The sequence below is a fragment of the Ramularia collo-cygni genome (genome assembly GCF_900074925.1).
Source record: "Ramularia collo-cygni strain URUG2 genome assembly, contig: RCC_scaffold27, whole genome shotgun sequence".
NCBI classification, from domain to species: domain Eukaryota; kingdom Fungi; phylum Ascomycota; class Dothideomycetes; order Mycosphaerellales; family Mycosphaerellaceae; genus Ramularia; species Ramularia collo-cygni.
In genome coordinates this window covers 76,064-103,106 of record NW_019716281.1, presented here as the reverse complement: position 1 = coordinate 103,106, position 27,043 = coordinate 76,064, and the positions used below count along the sequence as shown (strand labels likewise).

At 53.8% G+C, this 27,043-nt stretch overlaps 9 protein-coding genes; 1 reads left to right on the top strand and 8 right to left on the bottom strand.

Annotated features, from left to right (window-relative positions):
- Positions 1-93: 93 nt before the first annotated feature.
- RCC_11129 (probable YSC84 Protein involved in the organization of actin cytoskeleton) lies at positions 94-1,378 on the bottom strand (the record flags this gene model as incomplete). XM_023776353.1 has 2 exons in its annotated part: positions 94-1,268; positions 1,324-1,378. The coding sequence occupies 2 exons, from the start codon at positions 1,376-1,378 to the stop codon at positions 94-96; spliced, it is 1,230 nt and encodes a 409-aa protein (XP_023632121.1).
- A 281-nt stretch (positions 1,379-1,659) lies between these two features.
- On the top strand, positions 1,660-2,012 carry RCC_11128 (related to SFT1-SNARE-like protein; the record flags this gene model as incomplete). XM_023776352.1 has 2 exons in its annotated part: positions 1,660-1,685; positions 1,745-2,012. The coding sequence occupies 2 exons, from the start codon at positions 1,660-1,662 to the stop codon at positions 2,010-2,012; spliced, it is 294 nt and encodes a 97-aa protein (XP_023632120.1).
- Positions 2,013-2,274: 262 nt separating this feature from the next.
- Positions 2,275-4,092, bottom strand: RCC_11127 (related to GTPase-activating protein; the record flags this gene model as incomplete). Its single annotated transcript, XM_023776351.1, has 1 exon — positions 2,275-4,092. One exon carries the CDS (start codon positions 4,090-4,092, stop codon positions 2,275-2,277), a length of 1,818 nt encoding a protein of 605 aa, XP_023632119.1.
- A 285-nt stretch (positions 4,093-4,377) lies between these two features.
- Positions 4,378-6,899, bottom strand: RCC_11126 (the record flags this gene model as incomplete). 2 transcript variants are annotated; one of them, XM_023776349.1, is made up of 3 exons in its annotated part: positions 4,378-5,530; positions 5,586-5,847; positions 6,554-6,899. In XM_023776349.1, the coding sequence occupies 3 exons, from the start codon at positions 6,897-6,899 to the stop codon at positions 4,378-4,380; spliced, it is 1,761 nt and encodes a 586-aa protein (XP_023632117.1). The 2 variants fall into 2 exon arrangements, with proteins under 2 accessions (XP_023632117.1, XP_023632118.1); XM_023776350.1 differs by lacking the exons at positions 4,378-5,530; positions 5,586-5,847 and adding an exon at positions 5,874-6,427.
- An 842-nt stretch (positions 6,900-7,741) lies between these two features.
- On the bottom strand, positions 7,742-10,807 carry RCC_11124 (uncharacterized protein; the record flags this gene model as incomplete). Its single annotated transcript, XM_023776348.1, has 1 exon — positions 7,742-10,807. The coding sequence occupies one exon, from the start codon at positions 10,805-10,807 to the stop codon at positions 7,742-7,744; it is 3,066 nt and encodes a 1,021-aa protein (XP_023632116.1).
- A 1,102-nt stretch (positions 10,808-11,909) lies between these two features.
- On the bottom strand, positions 11,910-13,997 carry RCC_11123 (probable acyl-CoA dehydrogenase; the record flags this gene model as incomplete). XM_023776347.1 has 6 exons in its annotated part: positions 11,910-12,189; positions 12,257-12,445; positions 12,562-12,795; positions 12,910-13,741; positions 13,793-13,810; positions 13,889-13,997. 6 exons carry the CDS (start codon positions 13,995-13,997, stop codon positions 11,910-11,912), a joined length of 1,662 nt encoding a protein of 553 aa, XP_023632115.1.
- A 1,675-nt stretch (positions 13,998-15,672) lies between these two features.
- On the bottom strand, positions 15,673-17,799 carry RCC_11122 (related to esterase of the alpha-beta hydrolase superfamily; the record flags this gene model as incomplete). The annotated part of the gene is made up of 1 exon (XM_023776346.1): positions 15,673-17,799. The coding sequence occupies one exon, from the start codon at positions 17,797-17,799 to the stop codon at positions 15,673-15,675; it is 2,127 nt and encodes a 708-aa protein (XP_023632114.1).
- Positions 17,800-19,229: 1,430 nt separating this feature from the next.
- RCC_11121 (related to potassium:hydrogen antiporter) lies at positions 19,230-22,101 on the bottom strand (the record flags this gene model as incomplete). XM_023776345.1 has 5 exons in its annotated part: positions 19,230-19,247; positions 19,362-20,093; positions 20,147-20,645; positions 20,766-21,472; positions 21,520-22,101. The coding sequence occupies 5 exons, from the start codon at positions 22,099-22,101 to the stop codon at positions 19,230-19,232; spliced, it is 2,538 nt and encodes an 845-aa protein (XP_023632113.1).
- Positions 22,102-23,810: 1,709 nt separating this feature from the next.
- On the bottom strand, positions 23,811-26,252 carry RCC_11120 (uncharacterized protein; the record flags this gene model as incomplete). XM_023776344.1 has 3 exons in its annotated part: positions 23,811-24,389; positions 24,443-25,839; positions 25,892-26,252. 3 exons carry the CDS (start codon positions 26,250-26,252, stop codon positions 23,811-23,813), a joined length of 2,337 nt encoding a protein of 778 aa, XP_023632112.1.
- Between the last annotated feature and the right edge of the window lie 791 nt (positions 26,253-27,043).

Below are 27,043 nucleotides of genomic sequence, written 5' to 3'. Positions count from 1 at the left end.
AGAAAAGGGTATATTGAGAGATCCACACAGATCACACTCTCCCGCCTATGCTGTCTGATCCTCCCGAACAGTCAAGTCGCGCTGGGGGTCTGGTCATACAACTTCCACGTAGTTACTCGGGAAGATGCCTTCCCTTCCACCAATTCTTCCAGTCCACCAGTCTGCCTCGTTTTCGGTCCGCTTAACGATGGTGATAACATCGCCCTTCTTGAAGCCAAGATCACCAGGCTGGTCGGCCTCGAATGTGAATTTGGCGACTGCCTGTCCCGGGCCAGCAGAGCCCTTGCTATCGCCAAAGGAAGGCTTGTTGGCAAAAGCTGGCTTGGGTGCCGAAGGGCGGCCGGGAGCTGGTCCTTTATGATCGCTGTAAACATAATCCGACTGATCTCCCGTAACGTTCGAAGTTGCCCGTCCTCTGCTCAGACGAWCAAACGTCTCAGTCGGATTCGCTCTTCCTGCACCGGTGGTGTTCCAAGTCGACGATCTCGACGGCTTGTCGTGGGATGCCCACTCCTGGTTTCCATTGTACATGTCTCCTGTCCGCTGTGTCTGTACACCCTCGCCATATGCACTGCCTGTTTTGCCTTGCCAAACCACATCCTCGTGCGAATCGTCGTAGACTGGGACATCGTTGTACATGTTATCGTCCCTGAATGTTCCTCCCACACCCGCGAAGACTCGCGAGTTCAAGACTCTCATAAGCGGCTCTGCCTGAGGTGGCACGGGGACATTACCACCCAAAAGCTCCCTCGCAGTCAGTTTCCGGCCATACATCTTCTCGTTGGCGTCCCTTCTTTCGATCAAGACACTGCCCTCCAGACTCACTCCAGCGAACAGCCCCTTCGTCTTGCTGTACGCAAAAATCCCACTCACGCTCTTCAAACTGGCAGCACCTGCTGCCTCGGCATTCCTACCGACCGGTCCTGCAGCAATACTGACGTTYCCACCCAGTGTCAAACTTCCCACTTGTGAGAACGTCTTGACCGCAGAAGCATCGTTCAGAATGAAGACAAAGTCCGTCAGCTCAAAGCCGATTTGGCCACCAAATCCGCCGCCGACAGTCCCAATAGCAGAGGGTGCACTCCACGAACCATCGTTGAGACGGGCTACTACAACACCAGAGCCAAACCGACCAGAGCCGAGGAAGCCAGCTTTGAACACTGTGATGATGGCGAGGCCTTTGGCGTTGGCGAGAATCTGGGGGGGAATAATCTTGTCGGGTCCAAAAGATTGTTTAGGGTCGACGAACGAGGCAAGAATACCGCCACCTAGGCTGGTCAGTTTCCGAGAACGATGTGAACGTAGTGAGGTGGCTGATCTCACATTTCTTGCATTCGGAGCGCATCGACGATGGCAGCGGGTTGTTAAGAAGCCCCATGACGGCGGTGGTGAAGCAGCAGGTGAGGTCAGTAGTCAACGTACAATTTCCTCGGGTTCAAAGATGTTGCTGGTCATGACATGGGAGCAATTCGGAAGTTGAGAAATAGGCGGGGTTGTTCAGTATATAGTAAGGTTGTCTTGGACAATGACGAGGCATCAGCCACACCAAGGCACGCGCGGCGCGAAGCGTCTCACACTCGCTCCCGATTGACAGCAACAAAGAGGCCAAGGTCATACAGACCGACCACCTTCAAAAACCCCCGACTGCCATTTGCCACCATGTCCGAAGCCTATGAGCGCGAGCGGTAAGCATCAATGACATACCACCCAATCCATGCCACAGACTGACCAACACTCTCCACAGCCAAAACAACGACTCTCTCGCCGCCCTCTCGTCCAAAGTCTCGGCCCTGCGCTCCGTCACAATCGATATCTACGACAATGCACGCGATCAGGGTGTCATCGACTCCACCACCGATACCTTTTCCAACATGACCACCTCCCTCAAAGGCTCGGCGAGACGGTTAGGGGTCATGGCAAGCCAAGGGAACAAGGTCGCTGTGTTGAAGCTTGCGGGCATCATCATAGCCGCGGTTTTGGTGCTRTATTGGTTGATGAGCTGGTTTCTATAGTGACAAGAGTTGGACGGCGCACRGGGATGGTTTACATTGAGTCTAGCATGGTGTTTGGGAGTCTATCAGCGGATATTTGCAGCATGGGAAAGGCGCATGGCAGGAGGATGTAGATGGCAGACATCACAAATCGATTTCAGTGGGAATGTAACAGCTAACTTCGTGGCATTTCGCTCGTTGATCTCATCCTCGCTCATCCGCTCCGCTGTGCCCCTTCATCCTATGTAGACTGTTTACCCGACATCCAAAGCTCGCTCATCGCCTAACCCCAAACGTTACCAAACAGATCATCCGAGTTTCCGCCCATTCCGCCCTGCTTCGCGCCAGGAGTTGTGGCAACGGGACTTGCATGCGACCATCCACCAAACTCCTCGTCCTGTTGCACACTGAAGCCACCAGCACTGGGAGTGGTAGTTGACTGAGCAGGAGCTGAAGAATCGCCCCAGCCGCCGTTGCTTGCGCCAGGCGTCGTAACGGCAGGCCTGGCCGCAGGCGCAGGGGCTGGGTCACCCCAACCAGAGTCAAAGTCGTTCATGACAGGTGCCGGTGTTGACTTGAAGGTAGATGACGAGGCGGATGCCTGTGGTGGCGGAGCAGCCTTGGCGGGTGCTGCCGCAGGGGGGTCTGGTGTCGCCCAGGCATCACTGCTACCCCATGCATCCATGTTATTCATGCTGGAGAAGTTGGATGATTGGATCGCTGCTGGTTTCGCTGCAGGTGCTGGCGTGGGCTGGGAGAGGTTGAAGGCGCTGCTAGAGTAGTTGCTCGCAGGCTTCGAGAAACCTGCTGATGTGATGGGAGCGGGCTTTGGAGGTGGAGCTGGTGCAGACATATCGAACAAATCACCCATAGAGCTGGTTGCTGCAGCGGGACTTTTGACCGACGCCACAGGCGATGCAGAAGAGAAGTCTCCGAAATCGTTTCCGAAGCTGTTGYCCGGCTGCTGGGAAACGTACGATGGGGATGTTATGGGCTTGGGRGGCGGTGCCGCTGCCGCTGCTGGTTTAATGTCGAAGAAGCTGCCTCCACTCAATGACGACTTCTGTATCGAAGATTGCTTGGAGTGTCCCGCGGGAGGCGCAAAGTTGGAGAAAGGCGCAGGTTTGGATTGCACTGTGTTGGAAGACATTGATAGCGAACCAAAAGCATCATCCATACCGCTCATTGACTGGGCGTTGGACTGATGAGCTGCAGGAGAGGACGACTGCATACCTCCGAAAGCGTTCGCGGCAGGCTGCGGTGCAGCTGCCACTGGCTTCGAAGCGTACAAGGACAAAATCGACTGCTTCAGATCCGATCTGCCGTTACCAATTCCAGGTGTAGATGGTCCAGTACTCGACGGCCGAGCCGGTGCTGCAGATTGCGTACCACCAAAGAAGTCCAATCCGAGCAAGCTCTCGCCCGGACGCGTTTGCTTGGGCTGTGCTGCTGGTGCTTTTGGTGGTCCAGGTCTACTAAAGGATGGCTCGGTTGTACTAGGTCTGGCAGGCTGTGACATTGAAGAACCAGTGTCATCTCCAAACAGATCGACCTCCTGCTGCCTCGCGCGCGGCGGCCCTGCGATCCCGCCTGAAGCGCTCCCATTCCTCAGACTTGCACCTCGCTCCCGCTGCTTGACCTTCTCTTGCACTACATTAAGCGGCACATCGTCGTCCACGTCTCCATCATCCAACGTGCTTGGATCCRGCATGGGTCCGTCCATAACCCATCGCTTGCTGTCGTACTTGGTCCGGATGAAGTTCTCAATCTTGGCCTCGTTGGGCACATGTCCTTCGGCCAATTTGTGCTCCCAATACTTGTTCGCCCGGGCATTGCCCCAACGTAGCATGCTCTGCATCTGCTCATCCGTCCATGTGTCCAGGTCAACGGATTTGACCTTTGAGATGTGTACGCCGAGCGAGCGGTGGATGCCTGAACACCGAATGCAGACGAAAACGCCCAGGTTCCAGCTGGCCCATCGCGGGTGCTTGTTACGCTTGCAGTCGCCGCAGCTCTTATTCCCCTCGAGCTTGACCAGCTGTTTCAGCGTGGCCCGGTTCTGCTCGCTGCGGTCGGGGCCTGCTGCCGGTCGGCGGGACATGGTTATGAGCGGACGCGGAGCCAACGACGGTGGATGTTGCTACTCGTGTGTGTGCGAAAGATTATGAGTTCCTGTGGATGGCTGATGCTAGCTGTTCTGTCGACGATCTCCTTTATGTCGTGGTTAAAATGAAACAGCTGCCGTCATGTCAATAATAAGGTAGACACAGCGGATTTAAAGGGTCCAGAGACCGGCCCTTCACGGCATTTCGCTTTAGGGTGGGAACATAGCATGTGAAAACGAATTGTCATCATTCATACTGTCATTCAAGTGGGTATCTATCGTCTAAGATTCTACACTCTGCACAATGCCTGCCGCGATGGTGTCGCCTGCCGCTCTCAATACCACTCTATCGCCACTCTCCATTGGCACCGCATCTTCCAACGTGAGCTTGAGCAGTGCCGTCTGTCCTGGCTTTACCATTCTTGGCTTCTTCTTGAGTAACGCGCCCTTGCTATCAACAGTAGCCACCAGCTGGCTGATGGCTCCCGACACGTGCATGCGACCCAGGTGCACGTCCGCACTCTGCGGCAGCAGACTGTCCATCGCCTGAACCTTAACCGTTGCTTTCTTCACCACCGACACAGGCTTTAGCGACGTGCATACAATGTCTCCGCTCCGCAAGTGTTGTGGCTCAATATCCAGCAGATGCAGGGTTGGTATCTCCCCAGCCACCGTCCAAGGCCGCGCCTCTCCGTTGACCTCGATGCCTTTGATCGTGGCCGTCTCACCGCTGGGTTGCGCCACAATCAGGTCGCCGACCTGTAAGCTTCCCTGACGCATCAGACCAGATATCGACAGGGGATTTGATATGCCACCGCGGAAGACATCCGAAATCTGCATGCGTAGGGGCTTCTCGACAACCTCGAGGCCGACGAGGGGTGGGATCGAGCTCTCCAGCTGCTTCAACAGCGTCTGGTGCGATGCCTGAACCCAGCTCGCGGCCGCTACGTTGGATGGCGAGGTCACCACGTTCTCGCCGCCCAGTCCGCTGCATGGCACAAATGCGATGTTCTCGGCCAGGAAGCCGGTCTCGGTGAGCAGTTTCAGGACAGGAGCACGCACAGCTTCGAATCGATCTTCGCTCCATGCCGGCTTTGTGGAGTCAAGCTTGTTGACTGCAACGACGATCCTCCGCAGCCCAACGGCATGGGCGAGCACGATGTGTTCCCTCGTTTGACCCTTCATGCCGGACTCGAGCTGATTTGCATCCACGACAAGGACCGCAAGATTCGCCATCGACGCGCCTCCAATCATGTTGGGAACAAAGTCGCGATGTCCTGGTGCATCAAGTATGGTGAATTCGACACTGTCCGTGCTGAAATGATGCTGTGCGATGTCGACGGTCACTCCGCGTTCGCGCTCTTCGGAGCCCGTGTCCATCACCCAGGCCAGGGCAAATGAGGGCTTGCCAATGTCGGTCGCTTGCTTTTTGAACCTGAGATTGTGTCAGCTAGATCCGCGAGAGTGACTCGGAGGATTCTTCAACGTACTTATCAACCTCTCTTTGAGACACTGCGCCTGTATCGAGTAGCAGTCTGCCCATGAGTGTACTTTTGCCATGGTCGACATGACCAACAACCACGAAGCCTCCCGTAGACTTCCTTGTTGCCCTCCCTTCGCTCCATAGCTTCGGTACATTAAGACCTTTACTCCTTACTTTCGACTGGGGTGGTCCTGCGGCTGCAGCATCCAGCTTCAATGCCTCGGTCTTCGCTGCCATCCCATTTGTAGATGGATCTGATTTTGCTAGTTCTGCTCGGAAACGATTGTCAGCCACGTCACTTTTTGAGCCCTTTGCTCTTGTTCTGTGCCTTCAACACGGTGTCGTCTGGTGAAGGTCCTTCAAATGGACTTGAAGAAGCCGTCATTCCCAACAAATCGGCGAGAGCCATCCTTGTGGCACCGTTCATCTGTCCAGAACTCTTGGAGAGAGCCCGCCCAAAGGCTGTTGGAGAGGATCGGAGATCTGGAAGCTGCTCAACCGGCTCCTCGGGTGGAGGAGTCGGTTCTCTTGGTGGAGGTGTGGGCGATCTCTTGCGGCGGGTTGGATACTTTTTGGGCTCCGCAACCGGCGCCGCATTTTCTTTCGAGTCTTTCGATATACTCAAACGATCGAGTGAATTGAGCGACTCGACCGCAGGATTTGGTGTGTTCTGTGATGCCACTGCCTTTCTCCGACGCTCTTCCGCTAGCTTTGCTAGTTTCGATGAGCCACCTAGTAGCTTTGGGCGTGGTGGCTCAGGCATCGCTGGTACGAGTTGGCCGACGATGGATGGATCGAGGCCAGTCCAGGGAGTATCCTTGAACCAGTCTTTGGCTGACATCGTGTGTGCTTGAGGCACATCATCAGCCACAATACCAGAACGGTGCGTGGGATAGTGTCCACCTCGAGTCTCGTGAAAGCATGGTCGTATCCAAATCAAGTCTCATGCTGGGATAACGTAGGGAATCAACTTACTCGCTTTTTCTGCACTCTTCTCTGCAGCCTCGTCAAACTTGCTCTTCGGCTTTTCCTTCTTCGGTTGCTGCTCTGGAGTTGCAGTCTGCGGCGATTTTGAGTTCTTCAGATATGCCACGCTCTTTCCGACATCCCAATAGTAGTAGTACAATGCCTTTTCGATTTCGCCATCGTCGACCTGCACACCACTCTCCTCCAGCTCTGCTCGTACCACCGGTGTCAGTGCCGCGAAGTTCTCGCGATCCTCTGCCGTCTGCTCTTGCTCGTCCCCGCCTTCCTCGTTATAATCTTCGTCGTCCGAGTACAAGTCATCCTCGTCGTAATCCAAATTCTTGACCCGCTGCATGGTGTCGGAAAGTGACGTGAGGATAGGTATGAGCGTGGGTGTGGGGTTATCGGCGGTGGAAGAGACGGCGTTGAGGGGTTCTTCGGTGAAGCCATCAAATTACTGTAATTGACAACGCAGCAGATGCCCCACCAGATCGTGGAACGTCATGCAATCTGTCTCAGCGATGCAGACTAAACCCAATTTGGCGAGTATCGGTGTTAACGGCGATCAGAGAAGTATGTGATTGGTTACGAATGGAATGGTTTTGTGGAGCCTGAGTCTAAGATGGAATGCCCTTACCTCGACACGAGTCAGAAAAACAACCTCGTCTGGTCTGTGCACTGGCAACTTTCACATGCATTTCACGTGTGGTATGTAAATCTGGCTGCATTCAAGGCTGGGAACGGAAAACTAAGAAGTAGACCATTAATTCGAGCACCTTACCGTAGCTTACTTTCAGTATACCCAGAGCTGGCTCTTTGTCAACGTAATATGGTGGTGGTTTCTTTTCGGAACACATAGCGAGATGGTGACAACTCTTTTCTCTATTACTCCCTTTTGTTAAGTGCCATCAGGGCTACTGTCGCAATGAACAAATTACCACACTAAATACAAGCATATGCATTGCGTAACAAAAGGCATTTAGGACTTCAAGTGTCAGGTGAACTTCAACTGGAGGCACGTGGATTGAATTGCGCGTTACCCCAACCCTAACCCCAACATAGACAGTGAGCCTCCAATGTCAAGGAAGGAAACTATCCACGAAATGATTCATGTCATATTAGCGTAATTCACACAACAAAAGCTTAGTCGTTACGACTAAAGGTAGGGTATCACAAGCACGCAGCAGTAAGAACCCATTACTCCTCCTGCTGCCTCAGCAACAAATCAATGGCCCTGTCCGGACGCAAACCATCCCCCCTATCCGTTATGCGAAGCGCGTCCACCGCCAAATCTCGCTCGAATCCCATCGTMACAAGTTGCTGTATAGCACGCTCGCTTGTGTTTTCCGTCGACCGTGGGTTGGCCAACACCGGTCTCGACGCAGCAGAGGTGCGTTGGCTAGCCTCACGAGAATGATAGGCCCTGGTGGGCGACACGCTATCTCTACGCGAGATCACACTCATAGCACGTTCGTTCTTCATATCGATCAAAGGTGAGCGCTTGTAGGCACTGCTTTGCCGTCGAACGCGAATCTCAGCCGCCAGAGTAGCCACGCGTCTTCGATTGGCATCTTTTCTGACCTGCTCTCGTGGGTCTTGCTGTTGCTGTGTGGCCACAATGATTTGCTCTTCGTAGCTCTTGGCAACAGGTTCTTTCAGGAAGCTGGCGCGGCTTCCGTTATGTATAGGTGGCGTCCATCGAGTCCAGCCGTTCTCCCTTGCCAAGGCGAAGCCAGCCGCTGGGTAGACCTGGGCCATTTCAAGCACGACCCTCGGACCGAGAGTCATCAGATATGTAGTCCATTCCTCAAGCATTGTTTCCTCGTCCTTGATATCGCCCTCGGGTACCTCGCACCGGTCGAAAACACCGTAGTATCTTGCCTGCCGGACACATCCATGATAGCCYTGAAGCAGAGCGGTCATACATGTCCAGATCTCAGTCATGTCGAAAAGCTGACTCGCACTGAGTCCTCCCCTGTTACTCTCTGCAAAATATGGAGGTGCCGAGATGAGGACGCTCCTCAGGTCGAATTCCATGTTTGGCTCGGTCGAGGCAATACAGTCCTCGTTATTTGCAAGGACACCACCCTTAAGCCAATCCATTTGGCCGGTAATATCGTCCTCGCGGTTCCTTGCGCCGCCGAAAATCTGGCAAAATGTCCATATCCTCCAGAAGGCGTCGTTGAAGCGAGGGGCGTCTGGATGGCTCGGCGTAGATAGAGCAACTACGGTCTCGCGGCGAAGAAATCCCTGGCACGTCTCGAAGACGAGACGGCTCAAGCGTTGGACCACAACAGTATCGCGGCGGTAGCACCGCATATAGGAGAGGGCCGAATGCTCCATACGTGAAAGAGTACTGCTGGATGTGGGTTCGTCTCCATCTGGTGCAGTCCATTCGCGCAGCTCCCAGGAGGCTGGAGATTCATTAAAGACGACTGTGCGGAGTAGGTGTATCTGGTTTTCTTGGAAGACCCTATACATGCCCTTGTTAATAATGGCGGTGTGGAACAGATCTTGCGGAGAATGGAGCCGAGAGAGAATGTGTAGCAATACGTCTTCGGATGTCACTGTAGATGTCATTGCTGCTGCAATCGCTTCTCGTCGAGAACTCTTCAGATCATTGCCATTGCCGACGGCAACACAATTCGGAAGTAGCCGTTTAGTAGATCGCCCAGGGGGAGATGGCATCGATTGCCTTGTCGCGCTGATAGGGTTGGCACAGCAAGACACGCTGACACTTTTCCGCAAAACGCCGACATTTTGACTCAAACCTGATCCCTTTTGCTGTGATTCACTTTGTCGCCTTTGCAATTCCGATGCAGGATAGGAAATATGCGTTGTCCAGTCTCGCTTGCGAGACCGTTTGGGGATTGTCGGTGCGCGACATGGAGGCTCCATGACCTCGCGAACACTCCCACTGCGGCGAATGAGACCCTGAAAAGCCATGGTATTCGTAGGGGCTTCGACATTATCGTGTTCCCCAGCCGTGGCGCAAAGTTCATGCTGAAGGTCCTCCTCTGCCTGGCTCCAGGTTGGGCTTGCCTCGTCAACTTTGTGCGTGTGCAGTGAGCTGCTGAATGTATCGTGAGGATGCAACAGTCTTATTGTAGGTGCTGTATTGCCAGTCGACTGCACTGGCCGATCTTGCAAGGCTGGCGGATCAGGTGGTGCTCGATTTGGCACAGGTGGCGTGTGACAAGATTGAAGCCCAGTTGGAAAGCCACGGCTTATGTCGAGTTTGCCATCGAGCTTACACACATATTTCGCATCGGTGTTGACGAGTCCTTCAATGCTCGTTGCCGAGCTTCGATTGCTATAGGTTGAGGTGTTCTCTCCGATAGAGCTGCTGGACGTGGAAGATCGGGATACTTGTGGTTCAGCATCTTGACGGACCGAGGTAGGCTTTCCGACTTTAGGGACTGTGACCTCGCCAAATAGTGTACCTCTGGACTGCGAATCCCAACTTGATGCTTTAAAACACTGATCTGGGCTCCATTGCCTCAGCGGTGCGCGTGGACGGTCCAAAGGAGGTATCACCTTTGATTGCGGACGACGCGGCTGAGGCTGATGGATTTTGCGATCAGAAGGCCCCAGCCCACCATTTGGAATGACGACCGAGAGTAATGGCTTTCGCCTGATGGTCGGTTTCCTAGCAATATTGCACTGAACATGGCTGAGATGTTTCGGGTCAGGAATCGGCTTTGGTGTAGCAGTCTCGGCCTCGTTCCAGTAAACTACGCCATCGACCCAAACGCCGATTCTTGAACTTGCATCCCGACGACTGCTGCGTTTGGAAAGGGGAATATGCCCGGGCTTTTCTTGAGACGTTGTTGATTGAGAGAAGGAAGGGCTGACCGGAGGACGCCCAGTCGGAGGGTGCTCACCAATCGCTGACAGTATTTCTTCATTGGGACTGTGAGCCATCTCTTCCTCCAGAGCACTCAATCGTGTGACGTTTGCAGGAGGGACAGCGCGGAGGACCGTCCCTCGACGAGACTTGAGCCGCGCATTCTTCAATGATATCGGGCCGTCACGGCTGCCGCTCTTTCGTAACAGCCAGTTCCGCTGTTTCTCGCTCATTTGCTTGGGAGTGGCGACGGATTCCAAGGGAGCAAAAGCCGGCGGCTCGGGAGTCATGGTACCTCTCCTGCTGAATATGGACATGGAGCGTCTTGCAATGTTAACAGCGTTGTGTCCTTGTTCGTCGTCAGATGGAGTACATGTTGTAACTGCGTCAATGGAAGCAGCACATGCCTCCTTCATTGCGTCGGCCTGGCTGACTGAGATGCTCGGTAGGGTCAGCATTGGCCGTGGCGTATATGTGCATCGGGCTCCCCTCCTACCAGTATAGCACTCCGAAATGCAGGGTTTCCGGAGATGCCTTTTCCAAGACCTGTATACTTTAGTGTGAACAGTTGATTGTAGTTACCACAGCAGCATAGTTGTGAGACAATGAGGCAACAGAAGAAAAGAAATAGTCATACTCCTCATCAGGCGTGCAGGCGCAGTCAGGCGAGAAGGAGGAACGCAGGATTGAAAGCTACAGCAGAGCAGACGTCAATCTCGCATGGTGCAAGCGTCTGGCGACTGGGACTGTGGCACCGTGCCATGCGATGTCTCGCGGGCCATGTCGAGGCTGAGGTGCGAGCCGGAGCAGGGTTGACCGTCGCTGCGCATTACGGGCGTGGCTGCGAGAATTGCCAGCCTTGTGCGGAAAAGCATGATGAGAGAATGATGAGCGATGGCGGTCGAAGGATTTGGGACGATCAGTTATTTTTGGATCCACATTTTGCCGAGCCACTCACTTTACTCACTTCACCTGCGCGCTTCCTTTCTCCAGCGCAGGGATCTGTTTGTTGGTGTTGGTGTTGGTTTTGGAGTCGGAGTGGATTATTGTTGTTGCCCACGAGAACCATTTGCGCCCCCAAGCGGCGTATCGGGGCCTTCGACCATCATTGTGCAGGTCGACCTATTTCGGACTTATCGATCCCAGTGCGTTCGTGTTCACTCTCCGGCCCGGCATGAGAAAGCCAGAACGCCTGTCCCGTTCCCTGCTCAAAGACAGGGGAAAGCGGGGCATTTTTCTTGCCAAGCAAGCGCTGACCGAGAAATGTTGGTGTTGGTAAATGTTGATATCATTCGATGTTGGAATCTGTTGGTGTGGGCTGCGTGAATGCTGACCACCATGACGTGGAATTCGGAATTCTCAGCGGATGGCACTTCTGAATCGAAGAAGTAAGGATAAGAAGCTGTTGTATCCTATCCCTCAAAAATGTACCAGAATGACATGATCGTCTGCAAGCTCCCGAAGCTAATCCAACCATTCCTCACGCTATGCAGAAATGTCCATCATGCTTATTCATGCTTACAACTTCATCCCCAATACTTCGTGAACCTTCAGTGATTGCCTGATCGATAGATCGAGCATGATCTCTTCCGAACCAYCGGGAATGGCGTATGCACGAACGTCTCGATACAGCCGTTCGACCTTGGCACCCTGACCACCTCTGCTGTAGCTTAGTCCTCCAAAGATCTGGCTGGCTTCCCGGGCGCAGAATTCAAATGTAACAGTGGATTGAGCCTTGAGTCCGGCGATCGCACCACCAAGCTTGAGCATAGCCTCAGTCTCTCCCATCAAGTTGGCCCTAGAAAGGTGGTCCGGTTAGTCCTATAATTTTAATAAAAATGTGAGAATTGATGGAATGTACTCACTGATAAACCAGGATGTCTAGCCAGGCCTGACTCGCCTCGATCTGACGTGCCATGTGGGCCAGCTTCAGACGAATGACGGGGTGTTCGATGAGAGCCTTGCCAAAGGTGCGGCGCTTGTGGGCGTACTTCACGCTCTCCTCGTAGCACACACGGCTGAAGCGGACGCACTGAATAATGATGCCGATACGCCTAGTCGAAGTGTCAGCAGACCGTATCAATCCCGGGAAAAGACACGCCTTGGAAAGTCCAGGAGACTGTTCATTCCTCGACTCATAGGGACGCGCCAGGGCGCCAGAAGCACGTACTCATGATTGAAGTTGCTCATCAAGACCTTGAAGCCCTGGTTCTCTTTGCCAATCAGGTTCTCAACGGGAACCTTCACATCCTCAAAGGTGATGTATGTGGTGCCAGAGCTCCACACACCCTGGCAGTCCATGCGGCGAGTCGAGACTCCGCCAGATTCGCGCTCAATGAGGAGGCAAGAGACACCACCCATACCCTCGCCACCCGTTCGAACAGCAGTAGTGAAGTAGTCGCACCTAAGTCATGTTAGTATAAGTTCGAATTGTGCGACGCGCTGTTCGATCCGACTGATACTGTCACCACCAGTCGAATGGTCCAGGCACGCTGTCCGTTTGGCGTGGTTTTCTTACCAGACTCCGTTGGTGATCCATTTCTTCTCGCCGTTGACAATGTAGTGCTTGCCATCCTCTGTGAGCTTAGCCTCACAAGTGACATTAGCCACGTCAGATCCGGCATCAGGCTCAGTGATGGCCAAGCAGATACGCTTCTCCCCGCTCAATATGCCGGGTGCAATGCGATCGACAAGCTCCTTTTTGCCGTTGTGGACAAGTGGTGGCATGCCGATGCCGAAACCACCGATAAGATTCCACACAACACCACCCGAGCCGCATCGAGACAGCTCATCAGTGAGCAGCATCTCGTGGAACTGATCCCACTTTTCAGGGGCAACAGATGCAATTTTGTGCTTGGTGAGGTGCGTTGGCCACTCACGAGCGCCCATGAGACCTGCGAGGTAACCCCTCTCACCCATGGACTTGTATATGCTGTCTGGCACCTTCTTCGCCTCGTCCCATTCGGTCACGTTGGGCATGATCTCGTCCTCTACCCATTGTCGGATCTCGGCGCGAAGGTCGGCGTGGGATTGGTTGTAGTATGGACTGTGGTATGTCTGGTACCAGGATGGATCGGCAAATGGCACGAGGTCGCCGAAAGCATCCAATGCCTCAGCTTCCTCCTTCGCAGCAGGACCCGGAGCAGGAACGATGGCACCTGACTCGGCTTGTGGCACGACCTTCTCAGCCTTCTGAGCCGGTGGCGATGGTGGAGGCGTGGGAGGTGCCTGGGCTTGCTTGGTGTCTAGAGATCCAACCTGCAGTTTGCCCTTGTACTTTTTGAGGATTCCATCGTTGTGGTACTTCCAGAACTGCTTGCTCGCGTCCTTGCCGGCAACTCTGGTGAGGACTGTATGAAGTTAGCAGGGAACATATGGTGTGGGAGTTCGACGATCCGTACTCTTCTTGCCGCCAGGGTCTATGAGATAATGGTTAGCAAAGCTTCAAGGTATCCATATGAACAAAGGCGAATCCCTTTGCCTGTGAAGTTGCTTACGCTCATCTTGGAAGGCGGTGAGATCATATACATCTTCGTCGACGATGATATAAAGGTCATCTCCCTTGTTGTGCTTTGCYACATCGGCGACGTTGAAGGACTTCGACATGATTCAACTGATCAGATATAGAGGAGTGGTGACAATGAGAGGAAGGTCTGTGGGGAAGTGGTTCTGGAGAGGCAGATGGCAGCAAAGGGGATGGAAGAAAGAAAGATTAGGTACCTAGGCTCGCCGTGCGCGTCTTGCATGTGAAGACACCGAGCTTTGGTCTATTCGCTCTCGTTCCCTTGTGATGGGACTTTCCAAAGGACCGCGGTCTTGTGGTCCTTGTGATCATGTCATCCACGAAGACCTGGCCTGTGATTGGCGCGCACAACCAGCCTCGGCAGCTCGCCGCGTCTAAGCTTTTTTCACATGTCGGGGGCGGCATTTCGGTCGCGACGCGGCGCGCCCGGAATGTTCGCAAACAGAACTCTTACCGGCTAAGGTACCTACCTTATGCTTTCTTAGGGGAGTGTGTATAAGATGAAGAGGCAACGTCTGGTCGAGGGAGTGTGGGGATATGCCCATGGGGTATCGGACTAAAGGCGATCTCGCCGTCTGAACTCTCTCGTCAACATCCGCAATCTGTACAGTCAGCGTCGTCCTGAGCACGCTGGTGAATGCATCACATCATGAACGGCATGCAATGCTGGTAGGTTTGATGGAGACACCTCCGGCGAGCCTGTCTGCCATGTCAATGCTTCCAGGTTGGAAGAGTCTCATGCAGCAGAAGCATGAAGAATGAGCCACCCTCTTGATGGTCATGTACGGCAAGTACACCACTTCCGGAGGCTACATACGTGACTTCCTTCAATCAAGCAAGCATCGTTCACAACCTTGAATCTTCCCCGAACCGCAAATGGAAACCACGGTTGTCCTCGTTTTTGTATGCGACATGCCCCTCAAGCTTTCCCCCACTCTGTGTATAGTACGTCACTCATAAATCACCCGGGTGGTAAGACAAAGTGCGTGTACGGCAAACCACAACTGATTGATGAACGGAGAGTTAACCTTGCGTCCTTCCATCTCATCACCACTCGAACTCCGAGCCGAGAAATCACCTGGCCACCAGACTGTACCCTCCAGCATCCCAAGCCCGAAACCAATCTACCTTACCATCACCATGCCCGCCGAACAAAACCCAGTCCTCGTAACCCCCTCATCCTCCCTCAAAGAAAGCGGCGGCCAAACAGAAGGAATGATTCGCCAAAACGCCCTCACAGATGTCTGCAATGGAATCTGCGCTTCTCGCATGATAGCAAAACCACACAGCGCCTCAGCMATCCACCACCACGGCGACCAAGATACGGTCGTCTTCGCCTTCTCCGGACATGGGACTATAGTCAGCGAAGGCGGCCGGAAACGACAGAATCTCGCCCCTGGAGATTTTGCACTCATTCCGGCTTTTGCGGAGCATCAAGAGGTGAATGAGTCTGATGAAGATGTGGTATGGTCAATTGTGCGGTCGGGGAGGAACCCCGAGGTTGTAAATCTACCTGGGGGTTGGGGATCTAGTTGAACAACGTGAAGATGGCGACAATTTGGATTGAGAATCTAATATTCTAGGAATTCCCAGATCGATCTACGTCGATCTACGTCAAAGAGTCTGAACAGACAGCTGTGCTATGCAAGATCCCCGAAGTGGCAGTGAGCCTTCTGATCTCACTATCTCCGTCCCCCTTTCATTCCAAACAGTGCCATTAATCCCAAAGGTGTAAAGAAATTCATGAAGGTCATGGCTTCATCTCTCCTCAGGGCGCGACTTTCGCTCTGGGAGGTGTATTGCAGACATGTGCAGGTCGTTGAACACACGTCTCAACTCAGGAGAGCTCGGAAGCTGCGGTGCTGAAGGCTCTGGAAAGTGAAAGGCTTTGTATGCTAAGCTGGGCGAAGCAGGCTGTGAGAGAAACCCAAGCCTTGCACGCTCGGCTGCATCAACTGTCATTGCGGGTGAGTCGTCGTCTTCCAAGTCGTCGAAATCTTCATCGTTGTAAGATGTGACAGGGGATGAGTATCCCGACGGAGTCTCGTCTGATGAGGACGTCAAATGGTCAACAATGCTGGCTCTGGATGGCTCGACCATGGATTTGACCGAGCGATGACTGTTTGATCTGCCTCGAGTGGTGCGAGCGAGGCTGGCACCTCTTGCGCTGCTTCTTCGCGTCAAGCCAAGTTCCGACCTTGTTGATGATGGGGCGCGGTGAACACCGTTACTATCCGTTCGCATGTTGCCGACCTTGATCCCGTGGATGTGTTTGATCGCTCGATCCAGAGCTAGCTCGACGGCCACTGTGTTCTTAATCCGATCAAGTTTCGGCCAAGTTGCCTCTTCGCCAGATCGCACGGCGTTGCGCATGAATCTTTCGTCAGGGTTTGCAAGGATCTCAACATATCGCGTCCACGCCGTGTCGGGCAGAATGGTTATGTCGCCGGTGTAGGTTTGACTGAAGACGGAATGAAGCATTTTCAGGGTGATGGAATCGTCAAAGTACTCGGCCATGTTACTGAGTCCGTGGATGGCGCCATCCATGACTGCGCTTGCGCCCCGGCGACACCAAGTCGGGGAGTCTCCTTCTTGTGGAAGGAATGTTGCAACATGAGGATTGACTTGCGAGGCAATGAAGTGATTGACATTGAACAACCTCTCCAGGATCCGGGCTGGAAGATCACCAGCAATAGACCCGTCGATCCACTGATGATCCGGATGCCCCCAGGTATCGATTTCCTTTGTATCGGGGTTCTTCTCCTTCAACCCACTGGATTTGAATACCAGGGGCAGGGAGCAAGATGACGCCACGGCAGACCATACCAGGACGTTGGGCGCAGTAATGTAGTTCAGTAATCGCGGCAGATTGAACTTGTCGCCGCTGGACACGTGGATGTTCAGAACCATTCCTGTACGGTTGTATGCCTCTCTAAAGGTAATGTCGCCCAACAGTGATCGCATGACACGGCAGAGGTTCTTGATCTCGAACCCGGGTTGGCCCTTGAGGATGTTGATTCCCATTCCAATCACGCCCTGAATTTCAGTGTGGTCCTGGAAGACATTGACATCGCCACGACAAAGCTCGTCCAGCTTCGCAAGAACAATATCGGGCTTTTGAGTTGCCAACACAGACCCAACGATGCTTCCAGCCGAAGAACCGCAAACGATTCGTGGGAGAAGTCCCTCTTGTACAAGACACTTGACCACGCCAATGTGGCACATCCCAAGAGTGCCTCCACCAGATAACATCAGGGCACTGTTCCCAAACGATTTTCTCGCAGCCTTCAGGGCAAGCAGATATCGATCAACATCCGGGGCGGATGCAGTCTCGCAGTGAACTAGGAGTCTTTCGATGGTGTATTTGACAACGTCTGTCCACTCGTCGATCAGGTGTTTTGTTCCGGTGTGGCAATGTAAATATAGCTGTACGCTGCACATGGCGCCGAGGTCTCTCTTAAGGTCGTTCCGGATCAACGACRGCATTTCCTCCATGTCTCCGGCATGGTTTGCCCGTTTGAGACTTTCCAGACGGCTTCTGATGAGGACCATGTCCGCGTGCTCGGAATCCTCTTCGAACTTCCAGGCGTAGTTTCCCTCCAGCATGTCGAGACGATCGGCGGCCTCCCGGTATTCCTTTGCACTCGCAGCATTTTTCATACACTGCCGCTGCTCCTGCAATTCTTGTTCGATACGCCTCTTCACAGCATCTCCACGCCCTCCATAGCTGGCAACCAGGTCCTTCAGGTCCTGGGCAAACTGGAGCGGACTTGCCGGCGAGGTCGCATCACGCAGCTTTGACTTGGATCCCGACTTGCCTCCGCCCCTCTTCCTTCCCCCAACGGGGCCGCCGCAGGTGTACGTAGTGCCTAATAACGCGTTCATCGGCYATGTGTATACAGCGAGCACAATAATGCTGGCTTTCCCGACGATGACCGCGGCGAAGCAGGGAACGCAGCCTGTTCCGCGGAGTAATGGATAGGGAAGCGGTCAAACCGGATCACGAGCGGGCTGGGTTGTAGTATCCCGAGTGGTGATTGTTATTGCTCCGGATCGCGCTAATCTTTTGACTACTTTAGAGCCGCCGTCTTTGCACCTCGTGACGGAATGTTAGAATGGCAAGCGTTGCTTTTCAAAGGTAAAGACGTCTGCCGAGGCTTTGGCACCAGACCAAAGCAACACACGACCACATCATTCCCGTTGCGAAAGCTTGGTACGCTAATCGGCACGGCGTGGAGAGAAAAGACTGGGGAAATTATGATGTGTGATGATGATTGAACCTGAAGATAGCTTGCCCTGCCCGTGGAAATCTCATGGAAGGGACAAGTTTCACCGTCTCACAGCSACAACCACAACCCTCCCTCCCTTCCACCCACATCCATCCATCCATCCATCCCATCCAATCCTGCAATCAATGACCTGCAATCATCCTCTGACCTCAGCGCCCACTATCACATGCAAGCTTTTTTGGGGCGAAGAAGGTTTGAAGGCCGTCAGGAACACTCTTTCATTGGTCGCCCGGAATGTAGTGTCACCCGGCCGCAGTTGCAGTTGCAGTTGCAGTTGCAGGCTGCAGGACTGGGCTGCCAGGATGATCTTCGATCTCGTCTGTGGCTCAGGCTCCACCTAGCCTCCAACGCCCTTCAAAGTTCAATCACACCGCGGTGACTTTAGGTTGCCCCGCGACACTTTGTCAGCTGGACACTGGACACTGGATCTGTGGATGAGTACCTAAGGTAGTAGTATGATAGTATCCRCACATGTACGTACGCATGGCACCAGCTTGGCACACACACACATATTCATCCCACGGCTATCATACCCCGGAGTGCTACTGCGAAAGTTCATCTCAGCCAGCTCGACATCGCTCAAGGATGCATCATGCATCCCACGTCCGCCGCGGCCGCAGCTGCACACAGCTCGCTAGAGTGCAGTAGTCGACAGGCAGTGTCATTGCCGGGTATGCCGAGACGAGACTAGGTATCGTCTCGCAAGTCAAGTCAAGCGTCTCTTTGCGTCGGAGGATTTTAAGACCCACAGATTCCTCTTGAGCATCCTAGCGCTCGTGCGTTGGCAGCGAAGAAGCAATCATCATACCCAACGTAATCCCCGCAAGATTGCAGCGTAAGTGAACTAGGTCTCACAATCCGTTAATGCGGACTTGCAATGTCCTTTGCAACGTGTGAAGAAATGTATATTGCATGTTGCTGTTATCGTCATCATCTTGCAGCTCGAAATACTTCAAACCGCAAAGTTACAAAGGCGTGTCAGGGCATGGGTATCGTTATAATGCAATCAAAAATCAAGTCCACCCTTTACTCCGCACCCTTAGCCTGCACAACAAGTAGACTGGCTCGTATGCCACTGCTWGCAAACATGTCCGTGGCAGCTCCGAGACAGTCRGAAGACGAACCACCCTGCTGAAATTGTCCGACATGTCGACCAACCACAATGATATCACCGCCGTTTCGTGGATTCTGAGAAACCTCTGCCTGGGCTCTTCTAAGAGCATCCTGGAGCGGCGTCGTGGAGCTGATGGTCTCGAAAACCACCCGGCCGACCATGTCCGCAGGTATCGATCGCTGCATGGCGGCGAAAAACACCGCAATCCCGTTTTGTGTCGAGCGAGAGGTCGTGGACGTTGCAGAAACAAGCTCTGGTCGCTTCTCCTCCAACTGAGGGGCGTTGTTGGTCGGCTTCACCGATTCGATGGCGTCAGGCGAGTCGAAGTGTACAACTGTGGCTGTTACCCCAGGGTTCTCCGCAAGCTGAACGACAAGGCGGAGTGCAACCCGGTCATCTGCTCCCAGGCCAAAAAATGGCATGAATATGTGGTGACTTTGGTCAGCATTCAGTGACGTGGTGATGTGTTCACGCTGGCTACGTATACTGTGTACGCTCAGCGCCCGGTGGAGAGTTGCGGGCCGTTGCTTCAAGGTCCCTGAAAAGCCCTGATTGATAAACACTGCCGTGTCACACTGCGTGGAGTCGAGGGTGCTCCGCACAAATGCAGTGTACGTATCACTCGACAGCTTGTTTTTGACGTTGTCGGTAGATACAGTTGGCTTTTCGCTCAAGTTTCCAGTCTCGCTCCATGGCAGGAGGAGGAGGTCCGATGCCTCTTCATTGGCCTTGTTGACGAGAGTGTCCGCGAAGCTGTCTTGTGGTACAACAGTGACCTGTTTGGTGCATCATTAGCGGTAGAAACTGGAGCACGCCCATCAGTACTCACTTCGCCAGAAACCGCCAGGCCGAACAATTGCCCCAGAATCCGGAACGCATTGATGACAGGATCAAAGGTGGCATATTCGTCGACTTCTGAGACCTTCATAACCGCCGATCCACGTTCTGTCAATTCCACCAAGCGTACGGCGTGGACAGATACAGATCTGGCGCTTTGCGAGCCTTGGCCTGGTTCTGAAATGTCGGCCCCTTTCCGAGACGGATGGATATTTTCGGTGATCTCTGTCGGCTTTCGACCCAACATCGAGACAAACGCCAGGAGTGTTGGCATACTGTCCAGTCGTGCATATAAAAGGAGGTTCCTGGTCTTAGCAGATTCCTCCTTCTGGAGTGCGACGCTATCAGTCTCAGCCATTGCATTACCACTGTCCCAATCAATCTCGCCACGCTTCCAGGCCTCGAGCTTACGCTGATACCATGGAGGGTAGAGTGCTCGAACGAGCGGAGTGGTAGCGAATGTGGTGGTGAGAGCCATGACAACGAATATCCTGGAAACGTAAAGTTAGCAAGACCGTTCCAACCCCAGGGGAACAGAGAAATTCGATGGTCGAGGCCTGAAGCACTAGCTTGTGCTTCACTCATGACCATTTGCGATCGTATGTGCTTACGTGAATGTTCTTGTGCTCAAAATGCGAGCCTGGAGCCCGATGTTGAGCACAATGATCTCAACCAGACCTTTACAGGACATCAGGGCACCGATCGTAAAAGACTCTCGCCACACCAGTCCGTTGATCTTAGCACCTGCGGTACCACCAATGAATTTCGCAATGAAGGCGACCGCGATGACTCCAATAACATAGGCCCATGTGATGCCGTCGTCGAGAAGGCCAATGTTGGTGGACAAGCCGGAAAGCGCAAAATACAACGGAAGCAGCAAAGCGCTGACCAAATCTTCAATCTTCTCGGTCAACTTGATGGCGAAACCGCCTTCGTGAGGACAGATCAGGCCCGCCATAAAAGCTCCGAAAATGGCATGCACGCCAATTACGTTTGTGAAAAAGGCAGATCCAAGGACGATCAAGAGCGTGAGAACCACGGCCGATTGAGAGGGTCCGTCCTGAAGAGCACCACTTCGCCGCAGGTACCAGAGGAAAGCTGGTCGTACGGCGAAGAATAGAAAGAGTGCGTACCCGACGCAAACCAACAGTACCCAGAGCGCGGTAAGTCCACTACCAGCATTGACCAGTGCCACGCACAGAGCGAGAAGAATCCATCCGACGACATCGTTACTGACGCCGGCCGAAAGTGTGATGATTCCTACTGGAGTACTGAGGAGATTTAGTTCAGTCAAGATACGACAAAGCACCGGGAAGGCCTGCTGGTGTTAGTATGGCTCGCAGTGAACAGGACGAACCGACATACCGTAATCGCCATCGCAATTCCAATAAAGAGCATGAAGACTGGAAATTTGATAGGAACCATTCCCTCCTCGTCTGAGAACTCGTTGTACAATCCCCAGGCGATTGCACATCCCAATCCGAATGGCAAGATCATACCCGCGGTACCGACACTCAGCGCAACTCTCCAGTTGCCGAAGAAGACTCGCAAATCGACCTCTAATCCAACCAAGAAGAGGAACAACACGAGTCCTAAGTTTGCGATCAGATTGAGATTAGGTATAGAGGCCGGTGGAAATATAGCAGCGGTGAATCCAGGTATGCGGCCCATCACGGTAGGTCCAAGCATGATTCCGCCTATGACTTCAGCAATAACTCGGGGCTGTTTCATCTTCGACAACGGCCAGTGGAGAAGGCGGCAGAAAATAATGATGATTCCGGCCTGGATGATGAAAAGGGTGATGGGACTTTTGGTGTCATAATGAGTAGGATTCTGGCCTTCCAGAATACCGCCCTGCGGTGTTGCTCGAAGTGTTGCAGTCGCAGAAGTCGAAGCTGTAGTCTTCGTCACCGTGTTGGTAACGAACTCGGTCACGGTTGCAGCCATTGTCGGACAGCAGTGAAGCTACCCAGAACTGTTCAGGTCGATCAACAAGTCTCTTATGCTTGGACGCGGTCCATCGAACCTGGGCTGATGGTGTATGGGAAAGATGAGAATGTCAGTCAGCAGATAAACGTGTGTGACCCTACTACTTCAATAAGAATAAGCCGATCCAAGACTCATCAAAGGAATGTGAGCAAGGCGTACGCCACTAGGAGCTTGGCGACATGGCAGCTTCCAACCACGCGGTGTTATCCCGAGCCTTTGCATGGAAGCGAGTATGTCTGAACTCCGGTAGCATTTATCACTCAGCTGCCTGACCTCACCGCATCCCTATCTCTTCGGTCTTGCATGAGGGTGAGAAGAAGGCCGATCTAGATTTCGCCATGCGGATAAACTTCAATCCCACGCTAGACAAAATCCCTAGCGTGAGAGCTCTCGTCAAACACAACCTACCACATCTTCCCCAACCAAGATGGTGCTCACATGGCCGCGGAGCCTTTCGCATTGCTCCAAAGGCTGGAACTACAGGAGATCTGACAGCCTTTGCTCGTGATTTGGACCAAGTTGCATGCATGTGACAATGAAAATGCCAAAGCCGGCTGTCGAAGAGCACGGGCAAGAAATACCTGCGAATGATGTCCACATGAAAGGACGGAAGCGCGCAAGCTGTCAAGCAGGCCACCACAGAACTATGCCAAGAGAACTATCACTTACCTCACGGTCACCCTTCCACCCTTCCACCCTCCTTTGTATTCAATACACTATACCTGGCTTGGTAGTGCTTGTCGGCCCGACCGTGTCGATTTCGGTACATTCACAACATTACGCGTGTCGCGTAGAGTAGCCCACTTCTCCGTCTCCGCGTGATTCTTGTTGCTGAGAGATTGCTAAGAGCCACGCGCACGCCAACTTCCTTCTTCGCGCTGTCGTTATGATGTACGCGATGAAGACAATTGAATCAAGGAGCGATGGAACTGACGGTTGCCGCCTTACCTCCTGCGATTGAAGACGTCTTTCTTTCGACGACAACGACAGCACGACCAGGAAGACATCATTCGGCGGAAGACTTGACTCTCCGCGAACCTCCTTACTCTTGTAAGCGTCACTGTCCGTTCGCGAGCGCAGTCGTCGTGTCATTGCCAGGAGAGGCGGCAAGCATCAACTTCCCCATCCTTCATAACAAAGAGGAGTTGAGCGACGTGTTTGGAATTCCATTGAGATTCTTGATCAAAATCAAATATCTTACAGTGGGTGCCTCGTAATATATCGTGTGCTTAGATCCTATCCATTCCCTACATCACGGACAAATTGTAGCCAGTGCCCACACCTGGGGAGCAAAGCGACCAGAGCGGAGGGTCGTGGAAGCCTTCTTTCGTCTCGCTTGACTGGACACGCTGGCCTTCCTCATTGCGCTGATACCCCCCGGACCTCGCACTTTGCTCCGATGCGACGAGACGCTGTACAAGCACGTATGCAGTGCATCATGCGATTACTAAAATGAACATTTGTGACAAGACCTCCCAAAGACCCAGCCTCGCGCCCCGAGTAGCCTGCTCCCCATCACCACGAGCGGGTCGCAACCCCAAAACAAACGCCGCGCTTGAAACCAAACAGTGGGACAAATAGGGTTATCGAGCGAGAATCCACAAAATCCACCTCCACCGGAGACGCCGAGATGCCAAATGCAGATGCCACAGAGGCCACTTTTGAAATCAACCCTGAGGCTTCACCTTTTTAGACATTCGCGGACTGGGACGGACACGGTTGGCATTGGATTGACCGTCTGCGCCGCCGCCATCGTCACCCTCGAGCTTGACCGTACTCCGGCGGCGTTTGTTGTTGTTGTTATTGACATTGGGACTTGTATTGGCGCTCGCAACGCTGCTATTGGTCCCCTGTTGGCTGTGCTGGGGCATCATACCTGGCGCGGCCATGTTGGACTGATGTGGTGATGGTGTGTGAGAGTTGGCCATGCTCATATTCGGCGCCAGATTGCCGGGATTGTTACCAAGATGTGGTGATCCGTTCATGCCGTTCTGCATGGGGAGATTGAGGTTGGCGACTGATGGCGAAGAAAAGGCCTGGCCGTTCTGGGTCATCTGCATGCCTTGCATGCTTGGTGTTCGGGAATCAGGGGCCGAGCCGGCCTGTGGATAATTTATCTGCGGGTTCCCGCCGTTCGGCTGAGACTCATACTGCGCTACGAGAGCTTCCAGCGCTTGTTCGGGTCCCATCTTCTTCTCTTGCGCGAACTGCATGAGGTCTGACATGACATTCATAGTCTCACCAATCTGTAAAACGTTAGAAGATCTGAACGGCAAATAAGCATGGATCTCGAGCTCACCTCTAGAAATTGCTGCACTTTTCCTGTGATTCCAAGGTTGCCTTTGGGCGTTTTCGGGAAGTGATCGATTGTCAAGCGGTCTTGCTGGTCCTGCATCTTCTGCTGAGCCTTTGGTAGAGCCTTCTTCGTCATCTTGGGCGACATCTTGTTGGGCATTGTGGGCGAAAACTCGGTCAAGACCTTTTCAATCTGGACCCGTGAGAGTATTTCCTCAGTGCCGGAAGTTTGAAATCGGAAGCATTCAATGGTGTCATTGTCAGCCGAGAAGAGCACATGCAAGGAGCCCAGCATCTCCAGACGTGCACCGTTGGGATAGGATACCGAGAAAATGGCACTCTGGCACGTCACGAGATGCATACCGTTGCCCTGTAGGGCCTCTCGCGCATTCTCGGTATGTAATCGAAGTGACGTCGCTCCTGAATCGAAGTACGTCCAAAAGTATCGGGGCAGAGTGGGCCGTAGAACCTCGAAAAGCTTGCCTCTGCCGCTGCCGTTCGGGTTGATGTTATCGTCGAAGCTGTGAACAAGCCGACCCTCGGCTGCAAAGTGGCGCTCGACAAAATTCTGCCATCCAGACATGTCTTTGCCATTGCTAGCGTTGAAGTTGCTCAAATGATCACCAAAACTCATCAGCCTCAAGATCCACATGCCGCCATGTCCGGTCTGTGCTTGCTGTGTTTGTCCATGGGCTYGCATCTGGCGCATTTGATTCTGGGCGTTCAATTGTTGTTGACGTTGTATCATGGCGAAGCGTTGGTGTTGTTGTTGTTGTTGTTGCATAGCCAATGCCTGTTGCTGTTGCTGCTGCTGTTGTTGCTGCTGCTGCTGCTGTTGTTGCTGCTGCTGCTGCTGATTCGGCTGCTGCGCTTGCTGAGGCGTCTGTTGCGGTTGAGGTTGGCCAGGTTGGCCTTGACCTTGGCCCTGCTGCGGATGAGGCTGAGGTTGGTTAGACTGCTGGTTGTGTTCGTTGGGGTTTGCTATCCGCGACGGTGGCCGAATTTGTTGTGGATTAGCTGGCTGTCCTTGAGCATTTTGAGGATTCTGCGGTCCGGATTGACCCTGGTTACTTTGCTGGGAGCTGGCATGCTGCATAGCAAGCTGTTGTGCCATATGGTTTTGCTGCTGTTGCTGTTGTTGCGCGTGCTGTTGTTGCGCCATCTGCTGCTGCCGTTGCAGCTGCATCTGCTGCTGCACCAAATGTGCCGGCAACTGGACCTGTCCGCCGCCCTGCATTTGGTTTTGTTGTTGTTGTTGCTGCAAGTGTTGCATTTGTGCCTGTGTCAGTTGCACGCCTTGAGGCATGCCCTGCATCGACGCCTGCTGCTGCTGCTGCGCCATCATCTGATGGCGCAGACGCATCTGCTGGTGCTGCATTGCTAGCGCAGGGTTTTGTTGCACTTGGAGAGCTGTCAGCAACGTCCTGTCTCTCCGAACTCCAAGTCTGCTTACTTTGTGCGAGGTGGGCCTGCTGTTGCTGTTGCTGCTGCTGCTGCTGGTGCATCTGCTGCGGTGTCATGTTGTGTCTCATAGCCTGTGCATTCGGCATTCCACCAGCCATAGTCTGCCCTCCCATCTGTCCTTGCATACCCATACCGGAGCCTGGATGCTGTCCTGCCATGCCTCCAGGTCCCATACCTGCGCCAGGCTGCATGCCCATCATGGCGCCCGGCTGGGACACATGTGGTGCTCCCGAGACACCTGGGTGCATCATCGCTTGTCCCATGTGCTGTCCTGGATTCTGAGCCATGCCTGGGTGCCCGTGTGGAAGACCAGGGTGGCCACTAGGCGCAGGTTGGTAAGCGGCCATCATCTTGCTGGCACGACTGCGTGGACCGCGGACGGTGTTGGCGGTCTGCTTCGCGGTCGCGGTCTCGATGAAATGCGGGCACGCCGCCGGCCGGGGAGTAAATGCACAGCAATCTCGTCTCCAAAGTGGGCAAGCAATGCATATGGCGATGCACTATGCCAGTGTCGGCATCAGCGAGCCCGACACGTGCTCTTCGTCCGACCCGGCGAGCGCTGAGTCCGACGGCGATCCAGGCGCGGTGAGGTGTGGCGTCGCGGGCGTCAATTTGTCGCGAGCGTCGCTGTTGGCGCAGTGGAGTCTTGCGCGAACGCGACTTGCGGGCGGATTCGAAGCCAAAGGGACCGATCTGAAGGACCAGGAGGGTGGGCGTTGATCCGACGTCGCGGCGGAGRGTCGCGAGAGCGAAGTCCAAGCGCGGCGAGACGCACTGCTGCTGCTGCTTGCTGCTGCTGGTGCTGCTAGACGGCTGCTAGATGTAAGTAAAGAAGTGCATGGCCAAGAATATGCCGACTCTTGAATCCTTCGTAGTGCTCGCGCTGAGATCGTGGGAAACACCTCCATCGTCGTCTGGGTGCTTGGGTCGCTGTCCAGTCTGTCTCGCCGACGGAAACTCCCGGCGCTAAAGGTGGAGAGCTCCTACTTCAATAATTTTCCTTCCTCACAACGCATCTTCATCTTCACACAACATCGACACCTCTCCATCACCACCAGCGCCTCCGTCGCCCGCCGACCTTGCGCAACTAATCACTGCATCTGGTATGTATGCACACTCTCTCCTCGCCGCCCCCAAACTT